Source organism: Felis catus, chromosome C1 (genome assembly GCF_018350175.1).
Source record: "Felis catus isolate Fca126 chromosome C1, F.catus_Fca126_mat1.0, whole genome shotgun sequence".
In the NCBI taxonomy this organism is placed as follows: domain Eukaryota; kingdom Metazoa; phylum Chordata; class Mammalia; order Carnivora; family Felidae; genus Felis; species Felis catus.
Window position 1 is genome coordinate 27016529 of NC_058375.1, and position 20973 is coordinate 27037501.

General features: G+C 36.9%; 1 protein-coding gene across 5 annotated transcripts in view; it reads left to right on the forward strand.

The window, feature by feature from the left end:
- The window catches only part of ZMYM4 (zinc finger MYM-type containing 4), a 147534-nt gene that overhangs the window by 41960 nt on the left and 84601 nt on the right, over positions 1–20973 (forward strand). For all 5 annotated transcript variants that reach the window (XM_045035528.1, XM_019836636.3, XM_023258461.2 and 2 more), the window contains one exon: positions 19799–19844. In XM_045035528.1, the coding sequence (XP_044891463.1) occupies positions 19799–19844 (46 nt within the window). The remainder of the gene's footprint in view (positions 1–19798; positions 19845–20973) is intronic.

Genomic DNA, 20973 nt, shown 5'->3' on the forward strand with positions numbered 1-20973 from the left:
GGCGCCCTGCCAATTTACACTTCTACTGACAGTGTACAAGGGTTCCCTTTTCTCTGTGTCCTTGCCAGCACTTGTTATTTTCTGTATTTTTGATAATAACCAATCTGACAGACGTGAGGTGATAGCACTTTTTAGTTTTGATTTGCACTTCCCTGGTGATTAGTGTTGTTCACTATGTTTTCATGTGCCTGTTGGCCATCTGCATGTCTTCTTTTGAAAAATGTCTGTTTAAGTCATCTATTATTTAAATTGGTTTTTTAAAATATTGGGTGTATAGTGTAATATAAGTATAAGACATATATGTTTTAGAGATTAACCCTTTTTCAGATGTATAATTTGCAAATATCTACTCCCATTTAGTAGGTTGCCTTTTTGTTTCGTTGATGGTTTCCTTTGCTTTGCAAAAGCTTTTTAGTTTGATGTATAGCCATTTGTTTATTTTATGTGTTTGTTGCCCCTGCCTGAGGATACTGATCCAGAAAAATACCACAAAGACTGATGTCAAGGGCTTACTGTCTATTTTTCTTCCAATAGTTTCATGGATTCAGGTCTTACATGCAAGTCTTTAATGCATTTTGAATTTATTTTTCTGTATGGTGTAAGATAGTGGTCCATTTTAATTATTTTGCATGCAGTTGTCCACTTTTCCCAACACCATTTATTGGTAAGTGTGAGTCTTAATAATACATTTCTTTTTTTAAAAATTTTCTTAAAGCTTTTGTTACTTATTTTTTTTTAATTTTAACTTTAACTTTTTTTTTTTTAAATTTTTTTTTTCAATGTTTATTTATTTTTGGGACAGAGAGAGACAGAGCATGAATGGGGAAGGGGCAGAGAGAGAGGGAGACACAGAATCGGAAACAGGCTCCAGGCTCTGAGCCATCAGCCCAGAGCCTGACGCGGGGCTCGAACTCACAGACCGCGAGATCGTGACCTCGCTGAAGTCGGACGCTTAACCGACTGCGCCACCCAGGCGCCCCAGAACTTTAACTTTTTTTAAGTAAGCTCTGTACCCAACATGGAACTTGAACTCATGACCCTAATATCATGAGTTGCATGCTTTACCAACTGAGCCAGCAGGACACCCCTAATAATACAGGTTTTTTTTTTTTAAATGTTTTACTTATCTTTGAGAGAGAGAGCAGATGGGGTGTTGCAGAGAGGGAGAGGACAGAGGATCTTAGCACTGAGAGCACAGAGCCCAACGTGGGGCTCAAACTCATAAACCGTGACATCATGACCTGAGCCAAAGTCAGACGCTTAGCTGACTGAACCACCAAGGTGCCCCCCTAATAATATATTTCTAATGGCTGAGTTGTTCAGTGTATTTCTGAACTTGAAATTAATTCAGTTGCTTCATTTTATGGAATTATAAATTTGTAAAATCCAACTTACCTCAACTGCTTCTACTTAGAACTTTGGTTTTTATTGTACATAACATTAAAAAAAATTTTTTTAACGGTTTTATTCATTTTTGAAAGAGTGCTAGTGGGGAAGGGGCAGAGAGAGAGGGAGACACAGAATCTGAAGCAGGCTCCAGGCTCTGAGCTGTCAGCAAAGAGCTGGATGTGAGTCTCGAACCCACGAACTGTGAGATCATGACCTAAGCTGAAGTTGGATGCTTAACTGACTGAGCCACTCAGGCGCCCCAATTCTGTATAGCATTTAAGAAACACTACTAATAAAGCATGCTGGTAGCACATGAAATATGAGTCAGAAATGCTAAGTATGTCTACACTAGATTGAGAGTCTTATTTTTATGGAGAAGTCAAGTCTATTTAATTTTTAGTTTATGTCAAAGCAATTTTATTGGGAATAATTATTTTGTTTAATTTACATTTTTCAATGAATAACAATGTGAAAAGAAGATAGATTTGATTCCATTTTAGTTTTTATTATTTTAAAATGTTTATTTATTTTGGGAGAGAGAGCATACAAGAAGGGGAGAGGGGCAGAAGGAGAGAGAGAGAGAATCCCAAGCATACTCTGTGCTGTCAGCACAGAGCCTGCCACAGGGCTCGATCTCACAAGCCATGAGATCATGACCTGAGCCAAAATCAAGTGTCAGATCTTACCTGACTAAGCCACCTAGGAGCCCCGATATGATTCTATTTTATAGGAAGGAGTTGTTATTGTATTAAAAAAATTATTTAGTTAGGAAATGCACTTATAGAGAGAGAATGAAATCTACTTTTATTGTGTTCTTAAGACGTTTTCAATCTCCATTATACCAATTTGAGTTCTTCTTTGTGCCTTACTTGAAGTGAATTGCTAGCATTAAGTTTCAAAGTTTGGAGAGAACTTTTAGGATTTTATAGACCCATTTCATTAATTATATGGTTTGAAGAATTTGAGACCCAAAGGAGTTACATTTCTTGTTTGAAGTCTGTTATGAATTCTTAGCATATCAGTGACTAGAATGGAACGTACCGATGTTTACAGCCTTTCTTGAGACCTATCATGTATTTGACATCAGTTTTTCCCACATGTAGCTACTTAAATTTTTTTCTTTGTTTAGTCATCACTTTGCTTGGATTTCTGTTGCCGTGGTTTTGTTAAATAATACCAATCTGCTAACAGCACATTTCAGATGTCAGTTTGCATGGTATGTGAACTCTCAGTCTGTGCTAGCTCTTGAGTTACAAATCAGTATGTAATTAACAGACGTCCGTCATGATCAGTGACCAGTCACATTACTTCTCTCAGAGTCTGTTGGAGATTGGTCACTGTGTGTCTGTTAATTCAATTCTTGCACAGACAGCATAGTATGCAGTTGTGTTACTTCCTTGTCGTCCAGTGGTAAATCTGTGTGACATTTTGCAAAGGACATAATCATAATTGCCATTTTACAAAGATGACAAATGCCTTTGTCATTTTACAAAGACATAATCTGCATAATCAAAGAACAGAATTGACTAACAAAGATGGAAGTGCAGCAAAGAAATGAAAAGTGGTAGCACTAAATCTGAATAATTGGATGTCGTGAAGATTTGAAAATAGTGTCAGGCAAGTGAAGATAGGATAAGAGCTAGCCCTGCATGAAGGTACGTATGAATTTGGAAAAAGGAACACCTGGGTGTCTCGGTTAAGCATCCAAACTTTTGAATTTGGCTCAGGTCATGATCTCGCAGTTTGTGGGATCGATCCCTATGTTGGGCTCTGTGCTGACAGTGAGGAGCCTGCTTGGGATTCTTTCTCCCTCTCTCTCTACCCCTCTCCTGCTCATATGTGCACTGTCTATGAATAAATAGATAAATAAATAAATAAATAAATAAATAAATAAATAAATAAATGGGAAGAATAGAAAAACAAGGTAAAATTGCTTTAACATTAATTTTATTTAGTAAAAAAATTTTTTTTAAGTTTATTTATTTTGAGAGAGAGCATGGGGGAGGAGCAGAGAGAGATGGAGAGACAGAATCCCAAGTAGGCTCTGTGCTGTCAATGCAGAGCCCAACATGGGGTTTGAACCCACAAACCTGTGAGATCGCGACTAAGCCAAAATCAAGAGTCTGACGCTCAACCAGCTTGAGCCACCCAGGTGCCCCTAACATCATCAATTTTACATTGTAACAGGAACAGAACTCAAATCAGTTTGGGTAGCATTCATAATAAGTGTTGAAGTTAATTGCTACATAAAAACAAATTAAGTACAAAGAGAATAAAGAACTTTTTATTACTAGTGAAGGTTGGTTTCTCTTCAGAATCAGCTGCCAGGATGAAGCTGCTAGAGCAGGTAGGGATAATGCTATGAATGTTGCACCCAGATTCCAAAGATTAATTGAGCAAGTAATTATGGTAACCAACAATTTAATGTGAGATAGGTCTGTTTTTTAATGCAATCCCATCAATAACAATGTGAGGAAAGACATAGGATTGTGAAGCGGTCATAAAGGGAACGGTATACGTATGAAGCCCTAGGAAGTTAGTAAAGGTGAATGTATCAACAAATGAGGAAGGTTGTGACAGAAAGGATCAAGATATCTCAAAGGAAGTGACTCCAGCAAAATTTTGCATTAAAGAAACTCTTGGAAATATTTGATAAGATGGATAGGGCAAAGGGTATAAAAATGTTGGAACCTGAACCAAACTTTGAAAGGATTGAGACAGTTTGCCAAGGCATAGAAAATATGCTTATTCTGTGTCATAAATTATATGAGGAAAATGAGAAGGCAAGAACTGTTTACTCTTGGTAAGTATTTTTCGAAAGAAACAGAACATTCTGATTCTCAAGGTTTCTTATGTTTTATGTCCGTGTGTTCTTACTATTCCAAAATAGTAAATACTAGTCACACAGTATTTTTCATTTTCTTGTGCTATAATTGACAGTAAATGGGTCTTAAATGTTTTTAAATATTACGTAAAAATTTAAAGTTTACAGAACAATTGTGATTTTTTTCCCTTTGATTAATAAGATTGCTCAGCTATCAAGGTCTTTTTCATGGTTCTGTGCTACAGTTCAAAGTGAGTACTGCCTGTATAAATAATATGTTTTTTCCATAACAAGTTTGTTATATTTTCTCACTTGATAAAATGATTATAAAGATTGTCAGTATGAATAAATTTGAAAGTTAAAGTACAAGATGTTCATTGGAATAGCAATAGGGAGAGACAGACATTACCATTTCAGGTTGAAGGGGGAGGATTGGACATTTAATTTGGAGAGGTCTGGGGCCAGCATAAAAAAATATTTGAAGCTTCTGTTTAATCTTTAAGAGTCTTGTAATTTTTAAAGTATACTCTTAGGGTGTATAAGTTTTTATTGTAATAAAGATAATTCTGTTATTCAGCAAACATTTATTGAGTTTCTGTTATATAGTAGGAGGTTGGCTTACAGCAGTATGGAACAGACAAAAAAAATCTCTCTAAACGATGATATACTTTAACCTGCTCCCTGCTTTGAGAAATGTGGAATCTCTAATTCTTTAGAATCTGGATTTCATTTAGGTTGAAAGAAACTAGATTATTTTTAATTTTTGTATAATTCTAAAGGATTTTGTATAAAAGCAGTGTTTACTTTTACTGAATTGTTTGAGATAGTCTCCAAAATGGGGTAAAAACTCCAGGTTTGTATAACCCCTGTTATTTGTCAGTAGGTCTACGGAAAGAATGGGACATTTCATGGTATAGCTTCAGAAAGGTGTATGGTTACTTCATTCCTTATAGCATCCCCAACTTTAGAGTAAATTTTTTATAGTTGCTATCATAGATACATCTACTGTGGTAGTGCTAGGAAAGAAAGTTGTGAATTCTTCTTGTTTAGAAAGTTGGGTGTGTGTGCATTGTGTGAGATTATGACATCATTAAAGATTTGTAACTTTAGCTCAGTCATGAAAGCTGAATAGGTGTTTACTATTGAAATATGACTGGAAAAGCTGAAGCACTGTGTATAATGGTTCAGAGGCATGAAAGTACCTGAAAGGTTGGGTGAGCTACTGGTCATTTAGTTATGGTCATCTAGTAATACTGGTAATACAGTAATACATCTAGTAATTACTGGTCATCTAGTAATAACTAGAGCATTTGCTTTGGGGATGAAGATGCAGTGAGAACATGCAGGTAGGAAAAGGTGAAGCAGTAGAGGAAGGTAGGGCCAGATTTTGCAGAGTCAGAAGTTTGGACATTTTTCTAGGGAGACTTTTTCAGAGCTCTTTGTATGTATATGTATGTATATTATTACCTGAGCCGAGATAGAGAGTCAGACATTTAACCGACCCAGCCACCCTGGCACCCCGGTGGAGAAGTTCTTAAGAAACAGGAACCCGGGCACAGGTAGGTCAGTCAATTGAGTGTCTGACTTCAGCTCAGGTCATGATATCATGGTTTGTGAGTTTGAGCCCCACATTGGGGTGGCTGCTGTCATCGCAGAGCCCACTTTGGATCCTTTGTCCCTCCCTCTCTCTGCCTGTACCCTGCTTGCACTCTCTCTCAAGAATAAAGAAACCTTTGGGGGCACCTGGTTGACTCAGTCAGTTACGTGTCCAACTTTGGCCCAGGTGATGATCTCGTGGTTTGTGAGCTCGAGCCCCATGTCAGGCTCTGTGCAGACAGCTTGGAGCCTGGAGCCTGCTTCAGATTCTGTGTTTCCCTCTCTCTGCTCCTCCCCCTCTTGCACTCTGTCTCTTTCTCAAATATAAATAAACATTTTAAAAATAAATAAATAAACCTTAAAAAAAAAAAAAAGAAACAGGGACTCACCCTATTGGTATTTGTATATATTGGTGGAATGCTTTAGTGTGCAATTGAGTAACATCTATTAAAAATTTACCATATTCACCTATGCCCTTTAATCTCATTCCACTTTTAGGAACTGATTATACACACACACACACACACACACACACACGCCAGTTTATATGTATAAAGATGACAGCTATAATACTGCATTTGAAAAAGAGGCTCAAAGCAACCTAAATGTCCATTACTATAATATAACAAAAGATTATGTAGTGACTAAAAAGTGAATTAAGTCTCTGCTTAATGAGAAATTTCCTAGATATATTTAGGTTTAAAAAAATTGGAGGGGAATTTCTATTTGTCCTTTTGTTTGTATTTTTGCTGATCTGAGAGAAAATGGGATTTTATTTTAGTTTTGACTTTAGGTGAGATTGAATGTTTTGTGCTTATTTCTGGTCTTCAGTCATTTTTTATTAGGATGCTGCTAATAGAGTCTAAGACTGCTTTATAAGTAGGATATTAACATTGTAATATTATTAATACATACTTCCCCCCAGATTGTCTTTAAGTTTTTCCAGTTTTTTTTTTTTAACATTTATTCATTTTTGAGAGAGAGAGAGAGAGCGCGCGAGTGCACCAGCGGGGGAGGGGCACAGGGAGAAAGGGAGACAGGAGATCTGAAGCAGGTTCCAGGCTCTGAGCTGTCAGCATGGAGCTGGATAATGGGCACGAACTCCCGAACTGAGAGATCATGACCTGAGTCAAAGTCAGACTCAACCCACTGAGCCACCTGGGCATCTCTCCAATTTCTGTTTTTAGTGTCATCAAGGTCACATAAGGATTTGTTTCTTTTTCTGGTTAAAAGATTTTCGGGTCTTCTATTGTTTTCATTTTTTCCAGTTTGTCTGTAATCTATCTGGAATTTATTTTGCCAATTTGTCTATAATCTATCTGGAATTTATTTTGGTGTAAAGTATGAGGTAGTGATCCAAGATTTCTCCTCCAAAGTGGTTACTGGTCATAGTCTTGTCTAATTCTTAAGTATACTTGGGACTTTGTGTTTTCTATTGTTTCATTAAGCTATTAATTGCCATGCCAGTACCCCATATTTTAGTTATTGTACCTTTGATATATGGTAGGGCACATTTTTCTTCTTGTTACTAATATAACTCAACATTTTGTTTGATAATTCTTTTTATCTTTATTTTTCCAGATGTACTTGATGATTGTTTTGTTTAGTTCTATTCACCCCACTCTTTTTTGTGAGGAAATTGTATTCTTCATAGTATTGATTTTTTTTCCCCTTTGGTAAAAATGGTATATCACCTGTTTATTCTCCAGAAAATTTTGTAAGTTTTTAAATAATGATTTTATACATTTCTTAAAGTTTCTTTTTAAAAAAAATTTTTTTTTCAACGTTTATTTATTTTTGGGACAGAGAGAGACAGAGCATGAACGGGGGAGGGGCAGAGAGAGAGGGAGACACAGAATTGGAAACAGGCTCCAGGCTCTGAGCCATCAGCCCAGAGCCTGATGCGGGGCTCGAACTCACGGACCGCGAGATCGTGACCTGGCTGAAGTCAGACGCTTAACCGACTGCGCCACCCAGGCGCCCCTCAAAGTTTATTCTTAAGATATTTTATATGTCATTATTGTAAATTGGATCCTTTTTTTTCTGTTATATTTTAACTAATTGTTGTTTCTCAGGAATGCTACTGATTTCTTGAATGTTCAGTCTTGTAAAGAGTTACTCTATTGACCTGTATTCTGATTCCTAAAACGTTTTCTGCTATCTTGTACTTTTCAAGTAGACAAGCGAATTGTAAATAACTTTGCTTTTTACTATTTTACACTTTACATTTTTTTTTCTGATTGCATTGACTAGTACTTCTAGAGCAAGGTATGATATTGGTAATATTACCACTTTAATGGTAATTAAGTAGTAAATATTGATCTTGCCTGCCAATTTCAATTGACTATTAAGGACACCTGAATTTTGAATTGAGAACAATTCTTTTTTTTTTTTTTTTAATTTTTTTTTTTTTTTCAACGTTTTTATTTTTGGGACAGAGAGAGACAGAGCATGAATGGGGGAGGGGCAGAGAGAGAGGGAGACACAGAATCGGAAACAGGCTCCAGGCTCTGAGCCATCAGCCCAGAGCCTGACACGGGGCTCGAACTCACAGACCGCGAGATCGTGACCTGGCTGAAGTCGGACGCTTAACCGACTGCGCCACCCAGGCGCCCCGAATTGAGAACAATTCTGATAACATGTTTATATTTTATGGAAAGATTGCTGTGATTGATTAGTGGTAGAAGGAGATGTTTAGAAGGAAGAGAGTATTAGGAATGGAGTATTTACTGTCTTTAACATTTCTTTATTAAATTTAGCTGATAATTTGAGAGAAATATTTTTTTTTTAAATTTTTTTTTTCAGCGTTTATTTATTTTTGGGACAGAGAGAGACAGAGCATGAACGGGGGAGGGGCAGAGAGAGAGGGAGACACAGAATTGGAAACAGGCTCCAGGCTCTGAGCCATCAGCCCAGAGCCTGATGCGGGGCTCGAACTCACGGACCGCGAGATCGTGACCTGGCTGAAGTCAGACGCTTAACCGACTGCGCCACCCAGGCGCCCCTCAAAGTTTATTCTTAAGATATTTTATATGTCATTATTGTAAATTGGATCCTTTTTTTTCTGTTATATTTTAACTAATTGTTGTTTCTCAGGAATGCTACTGATTTCTTGAATGTTCAGTCTTGTAAAGAGTTACTCTATTGACCTGTATTCTGATTCCTAAAACGTTTTCTGCTATCTTGTACTTTTCAAGTAGACAAGCGAATTGTAAATAACTTTGCTTTTTACTATTTTACACTTTACATTTTTTTTTCTGATTGCATTGACTAGTACTTCTAGAGCAAGGTATGATATTGGTAATATTACCACTTTAATGGTAATTAAGTAGTAAATATTGATCTTGCCTGCCAATTTCAATTGACTATTAAGGACACCTGAATTTTGAATTGAGAACAATTCTTTTTTTTTTTTTTAATTTTTTTTTTTTTTTCAACGTTTTTATTTTTGGGACAGAGAGAGACAGAGCATGAATGGGGGAGGGGCAGAGAGAGAGGGAGACACAGAATCGGAAACAGGCTCCAGGCTCTGAGCCATCAGCCCAGAGCCTGACACGGGGCTCGAACTCACAGACCGCGAGATCGTGACCTGGCTGAAGTCGGACGCTTAACCGACTGCGCCACCCAGGCGCCCCGAATTGAGAACAATTCTGATAACATGTTTATATTTTATGGAAAGATTGCTGTGATTGATTAGTGGTAGAAGGAGATGTTTAGAAGGAAGAGAGTATTAGGAATGGAGTATTTACTGTCTTTAACATTTCTTTATTAAATTTAGCTGATAATTTGAGAGAAATATTTTTTTTTTAAATTTTTTTTTTCAGCGTTTATTTATTTTTGGGACAGAGAGAGACAGAGCATGAACGGGGGAGGGGCAGAGAGAGAGGGAGACACAGAATTGGAAACAGGCTCCAGGCTCTGAGCCATCAGCCCAGAGCCTGACGCGGGGCTCAAACTCACGGACCGTGAGATCGTGACCTGGCTGAAGTCGGACGCTTAACCGACTGTGCCACCCAGGCGCCCCGAGAGAAATATTCTTTAGCACGTTAAATAATTACATTCTGTTTTATGTATTTGTTAAACTATGAAGTGGAAAAGTCCTCATACAATAGGTGTGAAAACTGCAGATGGTCAAATGGCAAGATTAAAGAAAAAAACGTAAAAACTGTTATTTTGGAGTGTATTACTTAATTAAAAAATGATCTTGTATTAAAGTGCATAGAAATATACAAACTTCAAATGCTAGCAGCAGTTAGGCTCATTTCCCACAGTTGTGCTGTAATATGTTAGTGTTATCCTTCAAAAGGGTTCTGTGGTCAAAGTACATTTGGAAAACAATGGGCGAAACAAAGCAGTACAGGTTTCTTTAGTTAGAAATTAAGGGGCATGGGGTAGCTCAGTCAGTTAAGCATCTGACTCTTGATGCTTAACTCAGGTCATGATTTCATGGTTTGTGAGATGGAGCCCCGCATCGTGCTCCATGCTGACAGTGCTGAGCCTGCTTGGGATTCTCTCCCTCTTTCTCTGCTCCTCCCTTGCTTGCATGTGCCCTCTCTCTCTCAAAAAATAAATAAATAAACTTAAAAAAAAAAAAGAAATTAGTAAATTAACAAGTATTGTTACACTGAAAGGAGATGTGTATTTGCTATATTTATTTGGTCACAGGAGTCTTTTTATCTTAGTTCATCTTTCAGGTTTTGCATAACAGATATTGAGAAGTGGAAAATTATGGCATTCAGTTAATAAAAAAGAGCTAATACATTACAATAAGTCCATACAATATGGTAGGGCCTGTTGGTATCCCAGGATGAAAAAAGATTTATCTAGAAGGTAATACTGACATATACATAAGTTAACTGTGCCACAAGTGACTGTAAATGAAATTAAATCTAAGTGCTACAGAGGAGTCATGAATTCTAAATGGGTTGTCAGAAAAGTACTCCCTGAAGAGCTACACTTTGAAGAAGCAGTGGCATTTCATCAGGTAGACGTCTATTCCCAGTAGGGAGACAACTATAGGAGAATGGTATGATTAGAACTTTGGGTGGGAGTGAGAAATGACTTTTATTCTATAGCCACAGGAATTGTTTCCTGCCATCTCCTTCAGTGGTTTTTCTTAGGATAAAGTTAGTATCTAAACATGACTAATACTTAGGGGTGACAAAACTGAGAAGCTGAGACAGTTTTGAGAGCAAAGGGGAGCACATTAACAATTACATGGATATGATAGGTATAAATAGAGGTGCTTTCAGCTAACTGGAATATGTGGTCACCCTGTGTATTAAGAATGTCCTGCAGTGTTTGGCCTGTGATTTGTCATTAGCTTTATTATTATTATTTTTAAATTTTATTTTTATTTTATTTAAGCATATAGTGCAACAATGATTTCAGCAGTGGATGCCTTAATGCCCCTTACCCATTTAGCCCATCCCCCCTCCCACAACCCCTCCAGTAACCCTCTGTTTGTTCTCGATATTTAAGAGTCTCTTATGTTTTGTCCCCATCCCTGTTTTTATATTATTTTTGCCTCCCTTCCCTTATGTTCATCTGTTTTGTCTCAAAGTCCTCATATGAGTGAAGTCATAATGATAATTTGTCTTTTTCTGACCGACTAATTTCACTTAGCATAATACCCTCCAGTTCCATGCACGTAGTTGCAAATGGCAAGATTTCATTCTTTTTGATTGCCGATTAATACTACACACACACACACACACACACACACACACACACACCACATCTTTATCCATTCATCCATTGATGGACATTCGGGCTCTTTCCATACTTTGGCTATTGTTGATACTGCTGCTATATAAACATTGGGGTGCCTGTGCCCCTTTGAAACAGCATACCTGTATCCCTTGGATAAATACCTAGTAGAGCAATTGTAGAGTAGTTCTATTTTTAATTTTTTGAGGAACTTACATACTGTTTTCTAGAGTGGCTGCATCAGTTTGCATTCCCACCAGCAGTGCAAAAGAGATCCTCTCTTTCCACATCCTCGCCAACATCTGTTGTTGCCTGAGTTGTTAATGTTAGCCTTTCTGAAGGGCGTGAGGTGGTATCTCATTGTGGTTTTAATTTGTATTTACTTCCCTGATGATAAGTGATGTTGAGCGTTTTTTCATGTGTCAGTTGGCCATCTGGATGTCTTTGGAGAAGTGTCTATTCACGTCTTTTGCCCATCTGTTCACTGGATTATTTGTTTTTTGGGTGTTGAGTTTGATAAATTCTTTGTAGATTTTGGATACTAACCCTTTATCTGATATGTCATTTGCAAATATCTTCTCCCATTCCGTCAGTTGCCTTTTAGTTTTGCTGATTGTTTCCTTTACCGTGCAGAAGCTTTTTATTTTGATGAGGTCCCAATAGTTCATTTTTGCTTGTGTTTCCCTTGCCTCCAGTGACGTGTTGAGTAAGAAGTTGCTGCGGCCAAGGGCAAAGAGGTTTTTGCCTGCTTTCTCCTCGAGGATTTTGATGGCTTCCTGTCTTACATTTAGGTCTTTCATCCATTTTGAGTTTATTTTTGTGTATGGTGTATGAAAGTGGTCCAGGTTCATTTTTCTGCATGCCGCTGTCCAGTTTTCCCAGCCCCACTTGCTGAAGAGACTGTATTCCATTGGATATTCTTTCTTGCTTTGTCAGAGATTAGTTGGCCATACGTTTGTGGGTCCATTTATGGATTCTCTATTCTGTTCCATTGATCTGAGTGTCTGTTTTTGTGCCAGTACCATACTGTCTTGATGATTACAGCTTTTTAATACAGCCCAAAGTCTGGGATTGTGTTGCCTCCTACTTTGGTTTTCTTTTTCAAGATTTCTTTGGCTAGTCGGGGTCTTTTCTGGTTCCATACATGTCATGAGCTTTATCTTACAGTCTGGCCTGCTTTACTCACAGAATTCTATTAATTCACCTAGCCTTTCTATTTCTTGGATTCTTTCTTCTTGTTCCTGCTAAGAACCTTGAACATTAGTTGTTCTTTTCTTGAATCTTCCCTTCCACTTTTACCTATTTTAAAGTTAACTTATTTTTGTTTTTTAGTAGTCTATACACCGAACACAGGGCTCGGACTCAAAATACAATCCCAAGATCAAGTCACATGCTCTTCCAGCTGAGCCACCTGGGCACCCCCCTTTTCACCTGTTTTGATTCTTGGTCATCCTTCAGATCTTAAATTAAGGAGCAGTTCCTTTGCTTTTCCTGACCTCTTATATCGGATAGCTCATTATGGTAGAGATTTATTTCAAACACTAAGATGTTTTAGAAATAGAAATGAAGGTTCTTACTATTGGCCAGTTGAAAGAAATGGGGGAAAACCTCTAATTTTGGGAGTTCTCATTTGACTTTTAGGGTGTTGGGGCTCTGTTCTCTCAGAACAGAGAGCGACATGGGGCTCGAACCCATAAACCACGAGATCATGACCTGAGCTGAAGTCAGACGCCCAACCGACTGAGCCACTCAGGCGCCCCAGTCTCTACTTAATTATTGAAAACCTTGCCTCAGTTCCCTAAACAGTTTTAGAGCTCTTGGTTTGTTACTTAGTTGTCATTGAATAAGTTTATCATATAAACTCTCAAATTATTAAAGTTATCACATAAACTCTCAAATATTAAAATCAGTTGGAGAATGTTTATGGTATTAGTCATTCTGTCCTCATGTACATTATGGTATTATGTTTATCCTATCAGTTATGTCATTATGTATGAAGGATAGAAAATTGGACATTAACTTTTTTTTTTTATTTTTTTTTAACGTTTACTTATTTTTGAGACAGAGAGAGACAGAGCATGAATGGGGGAGGGTCAGAGAGAGAGGGAGACACAGAATCCGAAACAGGCTCCAGGCTCTGAGCGGTCAGCACAGAGCCCAACGCGGGGCTCAAACTCACGGACCGCGAGATCATGACCTGAGCCGAAGTCAGAAGCTCAACCGACTGAGCCACCCAGGCGCCCCAAGGACATTAACTTTTTAAAAATTAAGTTTATTGATTTGGCTATTGTGATTTTTTTTTTTTTTTTTTTTTTTTTTTTTTTGCAGGTGGGTGTGGGTGCTATGCTTGCCAATTCACAGTATATTTGGAATTTTTTTCTCTTTCCAGGGTTAGGGAATGTGAGTATTTTGTTTTATAAGTAAAAATGTACTTTATCCCCAGTGCTTAATTTTTGGAATACAGGGGGCTGAGTCATTTGCCCAGAGGTTTTCTTTTATTTATTTTTATTAAAAAAATTTTTTTTTAAATTTTACATTTATTTTTGAGAGACAGAGAGAGACAGAGCACAAGTGGGGCTGGGGCAGAGCGAGTAGGAGACACAGAATCCGAAGCAGGCTCCAGGCTCCGAGCTGACAGCACAGAGCCTGATGCAGGGTTTGAACCCTTAGACCATGAGATCATGACCTGAGCCGAAGTTGGACGCTTGATGGACTGAGCTACCCATGCGCCCCTAATGGTTACATGTTTTAAAGTTAATGGGCAAAACCCACAAGACTATTTTAACAACTAAAAAGGAACTGGTATTTTTTTTGTCAGTACTACGCATGTTAATTTATTTTTTTGATTTTTCGTTTCATTGGTTTCATTTGGTTTAATTTTGGTTTCATAGTATTGAGAAAATCCTTGCATATATATAATAGTTATTACAGACTCTTAAAAATAAAATTGGCTTGGCTTTTGAATTCAGTTAAATCTTTCATGAAACCTGAGGGCTGACTAGTAGGTCATTAATTTCAAAGGTAAATTTGTGACTGCTTAGATTTAATTTCTTATTTGTAAATATACTGATTGGACAAGAAGCACTGAAAACACGTTTAGTGAAACCATTATATTATCACAAAACTAAGTGTTTTGTCTAAATTTTTTGTTAACCAGTTGGTGAGATTATAGGCCAGATAGGTGTTTTGGAGTCCTGCCTGTCATTTAATTGAAAGCAGTGTTAATGTTACCTGCCTGCACATTGTTGAGTAGTCACACAATTCAGTGGTTTTTAATATTTTCATAATTGTGCAGCCAGAATCAATTTTAGAACATTTTCATCACCTGGAAAAGGAAGCCCTGTACCCAGATCTACTACAAAGCTGTAGTAAAACAGTATGCTACTGGCACAAAAATAGACCCATAGGTCAGTGGAACAAAATAGAGACTCCAGAAACCAGCCTACACTTTGGTGAGTTAACCTATGACAAAGCAAGCAACAATATACAATGGGGGAAAAAAGTTTCTTAGATTAATGGTGCCAGGAAAACTGGACAGCTACATGCAAAAAGATGAAACTGTACCACTTTCTTTCACCATACACAAAAATAAACTCAAAATGAATTAAGGACCTAAACGTGAGACCTGAAACCATAAAACTCCTAGAAGAAAGTATAAGCAGTAATCTCTGACTTAGACCCTAGCAACATTTTTCTAGATGTGTCTCTTCAGAAAAGGGAAACAAAAATAAAACACACCAAAATAAGAAGCTTTTTGCACAGTGAAGGAAACAAACAAAATGAAAAGACACCAGTGAATGGGAGAAGATATTATAAATGATATACCTGACAAGGGTTAATACCTCTGATATATAATGAACTTATATAACAACATGAAAAAAGAAAAACAAATAATTTGATTAAAAAATGGACAGAGGACCTGAACATTTGTCTAAAGACATACAAATAGCCAACCAGACCCATGAAAAGATACACAATATCACTAATCACAAGGGAAATACAAATCAAAATTACAATGAGATATTACCTGACACCAGTTAGAATGGCTGAAATAAAACACACAAGAAACAAGCATTGGTGAGGTTGTGGAGGAAAAGGAACCCTTGTGCACTGTTTTTGGGGATGTAAATTGGTGCAGCCACTCTGGAAAACAATATAGAGGTTCCTCAGAAAACTAAAAATAGAAGTAGCATGGGATCTAGTAATTCCACTACTGGGTCTTCACCCAAAGAAAATGAAAACACTACTTTGAGAAGATATGTGTACCTTATGTCTATTGCAGCATATTTACAGTAGCCAAGATATGGAAGCAACCTTAATGTCCGTTGATAGTTGAGTGGATAAAGAAGATGTATACATACACAATGGAATATTACTCAGCTGTAGGAAAGAATGAGATCTTGCCATTTTGTGAAACATGGAAGGACCTAGAGAGTATTCTAAGTGAAATATGTCTGAGAAAGACAAATACCATATGATTTCACCTACATGTGGAATCTTTTTTTTTAAAGTTTATATACTTTGACAGAAAGAGCACGTGTGTACACAAGTTTGGGAGAGGTAGAGAGAATGCCAAGTAGCTGATGGCGCAGAGCCCAATACAGGGTTCCATCTCACAAACTGTGAGATCATGACCTGAGCCGAAATCCAGATTCAGACACTTAACCGACTGAGCCACCCAGGCACCCCACTTAATGTGTGGAATCTGATAAAACAAATGAACAAACAAAAAGAAACAGACCCATAAACACAGAGTACAAACTGGTGATTGTCAGAGGGGGTGGAGTTGGGAAAAAGCAGTGAAGGGGAGCGGGAGGTACAGGCTTCCAGTTGTGGAATGAATAAGTCATGGAGATGAAAGGTACAGCCAACAGAATACAGTTAGTAGGTATTTTAATAGTATCATATTATTGACTTCAATAGCTACACTTATGCTGAGAATAGCATGATGTATAACTTAGAGTTGTTGAATCACTGTGTTGTACACCTGAAGCTAATAATAGCATCATGTGTCAGCTATACTTCATTATTAAAAAAAAAAAAAGAAAGCAATCCTTTACTCATTAGCAGTATTCTCAGATCTTTCTCCTTAGTCTTAGGTGGGCACTAATCCATTTTGTCCTATGGTTTTGAAATGTGTACCCATTGTCAACAAAGGACTTGCTGACCGATACTGTATCTGTTGTAAACAAACCTATAAATTGTTTGGCATCAGTGGCAATATATTTAGTCTTTGTTTTTGTTTTCTGTTTGAGAGGGAGGGAGGGGGGAAGTAAGAAAACAAAGGTTTTGTTCTGAGCCATAGAGAAGATCACTGAATCCTAGAATTTTTGCCTTGCAAAGGAGTGTCTTCTGAAGAGTGTCTTCTTATGTTCTTTCCATTGTTTTCATTTCTTTGGCGTCATAATCCATTGGCTCCTGTTTCTCATGTGCAGTATAATTTTAATTAGTGTACTTAATTTCCATTTTGTTATATATTTTTCATAATAAAATTTGGTCTAAATTCGAAGGTTTTTTTTTTTCCTTTTAGAATGTGAAAATCATCTTTTTGTTCATCTTGCAGAGAAGTGTGGTATCAGCTTGATTCTTGTTTCTTATAGAACACAGTCTTATCTTAATTAGGAGACTAAATTATAATATTGTATTATCCCTTCTTGGGTTTTATAATCAGCTCACAAAATGAAATGGTACATAATCCAAATTACCTTAGAAAATCTCTTTAAGTCACCCATAAAGTATAGGTATGTCACCCTTGGTAATGTCACTACTATATTTTTATTTTCTATCATTGAGTAAGATTATAGTTTCTTTGGCTGTGCATGCAAAGTGTCCAGGGTGGTATTGTACAAAATGTACATTATCTTTAAACACTTGGGATCCCCTCAGTGCAGGCAAGTACTATTTCAATCTTTGGCTTGCCAAGTCACATGTCCCAATTTCTCTTTTATTCTGGAGCATAACTTGTTGGGTGGTTGGTTGGCCTTTACTGTTTTGCTTTCTTTTTCATTTTTATATGGTGGAAGTCAGTATGTTTAATGTGTTTTATGAATCACGTAGGCTATAATTCTTTTTATTCCTCATCAGTTTTTGTTTGAAATTCTGAAATTTCACCAGGATGTATCTTTTTTCCATATCCTCTTGGAGATGGTGGGCCCTTTCAGTCTCAAATAGTTTTTTAGGAAAATTTTCTTCTATCATTTCACCTTTCCATTGTTCTCTCCTTTGGGATGCCTTTGAGATTGCTCTTTGACCTGCTGGTTCAGTCTTTTTTTTAAAAAAAAATTTTTTTAATGTTTATTTAGTTTTGAGAGAGAGTGTGAGCCAGGGAGGGGTAGAGAGAGAGAGAGAGACAGACAGACAGACAGACAGAGTCTGAAACAGGCTCCAGGCTCTGAGCTGTCAGCACAGAGCCCGATGCAGGGCTCAAACTCACGAACCGTGAGATCATGGCCTGAGCCAAAGTCAAAAAAGCTTAACCGACCAAGCCATCCAGGTGCCTCCCTGCTAGTTCAGTCTTAACAGGGCATCATATAGAATATCTTTTCTAGCTTTTTGACTTTGTTGTATTTATTTTTGTTTGTTTTTCCACCTAAGAATTTTATCACTACCCTTTCCAATAAAATTTTAATTTTTGTAGTCATTTTCCTGTCTCTTATCTCCTTTTCTTGGTTTTTAATGTTTTTTTTCTTTTTTTGCGCCTCTATCCTCTCATATCTCAGATACCACTTAAAATACTTTTTAGAAGTTTTCTTTCTGTAAATTGTTGCCTTCTGAGTGGTTCTGTTTATTCACCTTGAACTTTCTCCTTCACACGGTTTATTTCAGAAACCTGGGGGTCATTGGTTGTCTCTTCACATTTATACATATCAGATACTATCTTTTTTTTTTTTTTTTTTTTTTGAGAGAGAGAGAGGGTGCAAGTGAGCGACGAGAGAGAGAGGAGAGATGTGAGACTCACTCGAAGTGGGACTTGAACTCAAGAAATGTGAGATCATGACCTGAGCCTAAGTCAGATGCTCAATGACTGAGCCACCCAGGCATCCTCAGATACTGTTAATTATTATAGCCAGCTGTTGTGTTTCCTCTGTAGTTACATAGGTATCTAGGTGGTTGTTTTTTCCTTAAAAGTTTCTCCTTGAATGGGGAGACATACTCTGGCTTTTAGTGGGTAAGGTTTATCAAGAAGCAGCCTTCCTTGTGTTCTTGTCTCATTGATGAGAAGTAGGTGGGAAAGCATGAGGCTGGAATGCTCACACTTGCCAAAATGAGGAGCTCTTTACATACTAGGGGTGGAGCATGTGAGTGTTTCTAGCTCCTGGATAGAGTTGCTTTTGCTGTACTCCATTCCCCCCTTCCCCCCCATTTCTGTCTTATTTATTTATTTATATTTTATTTTTAAAGAATATTTACTTTTGAGAGAGAAAGAGAGAGCAGGGGAGGGCCGAGAGGGAGACAGAATCCCAAGCAGGCTCCACTCTTGTCAGTGTAGACCTTGGCGTGGGGCTTGAACTCATGAACTGTGAGATCATGACCTGAGTTGAAACCAAGAGTTGGGGGCTTAACCATCTGAGCCTGAGCCACCCAGGTGCCCCTATTTATTTTTTTATTTATACATACACATATACGTGTGTGTGTGTGTGTGTGTGTGTGTGTGTGTGTGTGTGTACATTTTTTTAAACTAATCTCTACACCCATCGTAGGGTTCAAACTCATGACCTGGAGATTGCATTCTCTACTAACTGAGCCAGTTACCATTCCCCCTGCACCTGTGTTTTAAAGATCCAAAATTACCTCAGACTTGGCTCTGCTTCTGTCCTAGGCCCTAACATACCGAAATCGGAACCATTTCTATAACAGGACTAACTTTCTTTTGAAGGACAGCTAAAAACCTACTTGATGCTGATTGTTCTGTTTAATTTTGATTAGAAGTTTTATATAGTTATCAGTGTTAGTAAGTTCTCAGTAAGTGTTGGCTGTCTTTATTATTATTATTATAAATACATAGGACTATATTTTGTGCTGCAAAAGTGATTTAAAAATAAGTTTATATTAGGGCATGTATTTGTCTCTTTGTTTTTGGTTTGGGGGTTTTCACGTGAGAGTTTATTTTATTCATTATAAATTATATTCTAGTCTACTTGGCAGTATTTTGTTTATCTTGTGATTTTGTATACTTTGGGTTGAAAATTACAGCTTTTGGGGGAGTGAGGAGGGATATCAGAAAGTATGATAGAATGTGACAATAATGTTACTTTTCTCTTTGCTTTTTTGCTTTTTCAGTTTGAGCAGAAAACTGGTGCAGTTTTTGATGAAATTGTAGAGAACTGTAAGTACCACTTTAGAAAAAAACCAGTCATGTCTTTATATAGATAATAATTGAGTCTAGATAGAGCATTTATCATTGCTTAACATTTAACAGGGTGTAGTTTGGGCTGATTAATGCGATGGTCCAATTTGATATAGTTTAGAAATCATCACTCTGTTAGTATTTTCAGCAAGTTAATCTTAATTTTAAGAGTTTTTCCTTTTTTTAGTAAATATTTTATTCTCACAGATATTAATGTTGAAATACAGCTAAGCTTTGTGTATGTATTAACCATATAGAAGTTTAGACTTAACCATTCAGTAAAGATTTCTACTTTGTTTACAGGGCTTCTTAATTTTGTTTATATTTTTTCTATGTTACATGATTCTCTGAAAATTTTTTTTGTTTCTTATGATTATAAAAGTAATACATTCAATTTTACAATACAAAAATGATAAAAGCAGAAAATGAAAGCCTTTGTGTTTTTTATTCTCTAAAGATAACCACTTCTAAAAGTTTAATATATATCTTTCCAGACTTTTTTTCTGTGGATGTATATAGATCTATGTATGACAGGTGGGGATTTATATATGTTTGTAGGGATCCTGTGGATACTGTTCTTGCTTTTTTCATTCAACTGCCTTGACATCTCTGTATGTCAATGGATTTTGACCTTTTGCATCATTTCTGATGGCTACTCGGTATTTTATTGTATGGGTGTATTATAATTTAGCCATCTTCCTCTTTTATGTATGTATGTATTCTTTTCAGTTTTTCAGTATTACAAACAATATTTAGTGTGTATTCCTATACAAATTTTTGTCTACTTCTATTGAAATAGACAAAGGGACTGTATCCTTTTCTGTAGAATAAATTCTAAGAATAGAACTGCTGAATCATCAAAGGATGTTTGTGTGCTTGTTCATGAAGAATAAATTTTGTCATCTAGAACTAGTAAGTCAAGGAAAATATGCATTTCTTTTTTAATTTTTTTTTTAAGTTCCAGTAGTAGGATCTGTGAGTACCTTCTTTGGAATTAGTTTGTTAACGTTTTTTGAGAGAGAACAGGTTTTTTTTTTTTTTTTTTTTTTTTTTAATTTTTTTTTTTAATGTTTATTTTTGAGACAGAGAGAGACAGAGCATGAACGGG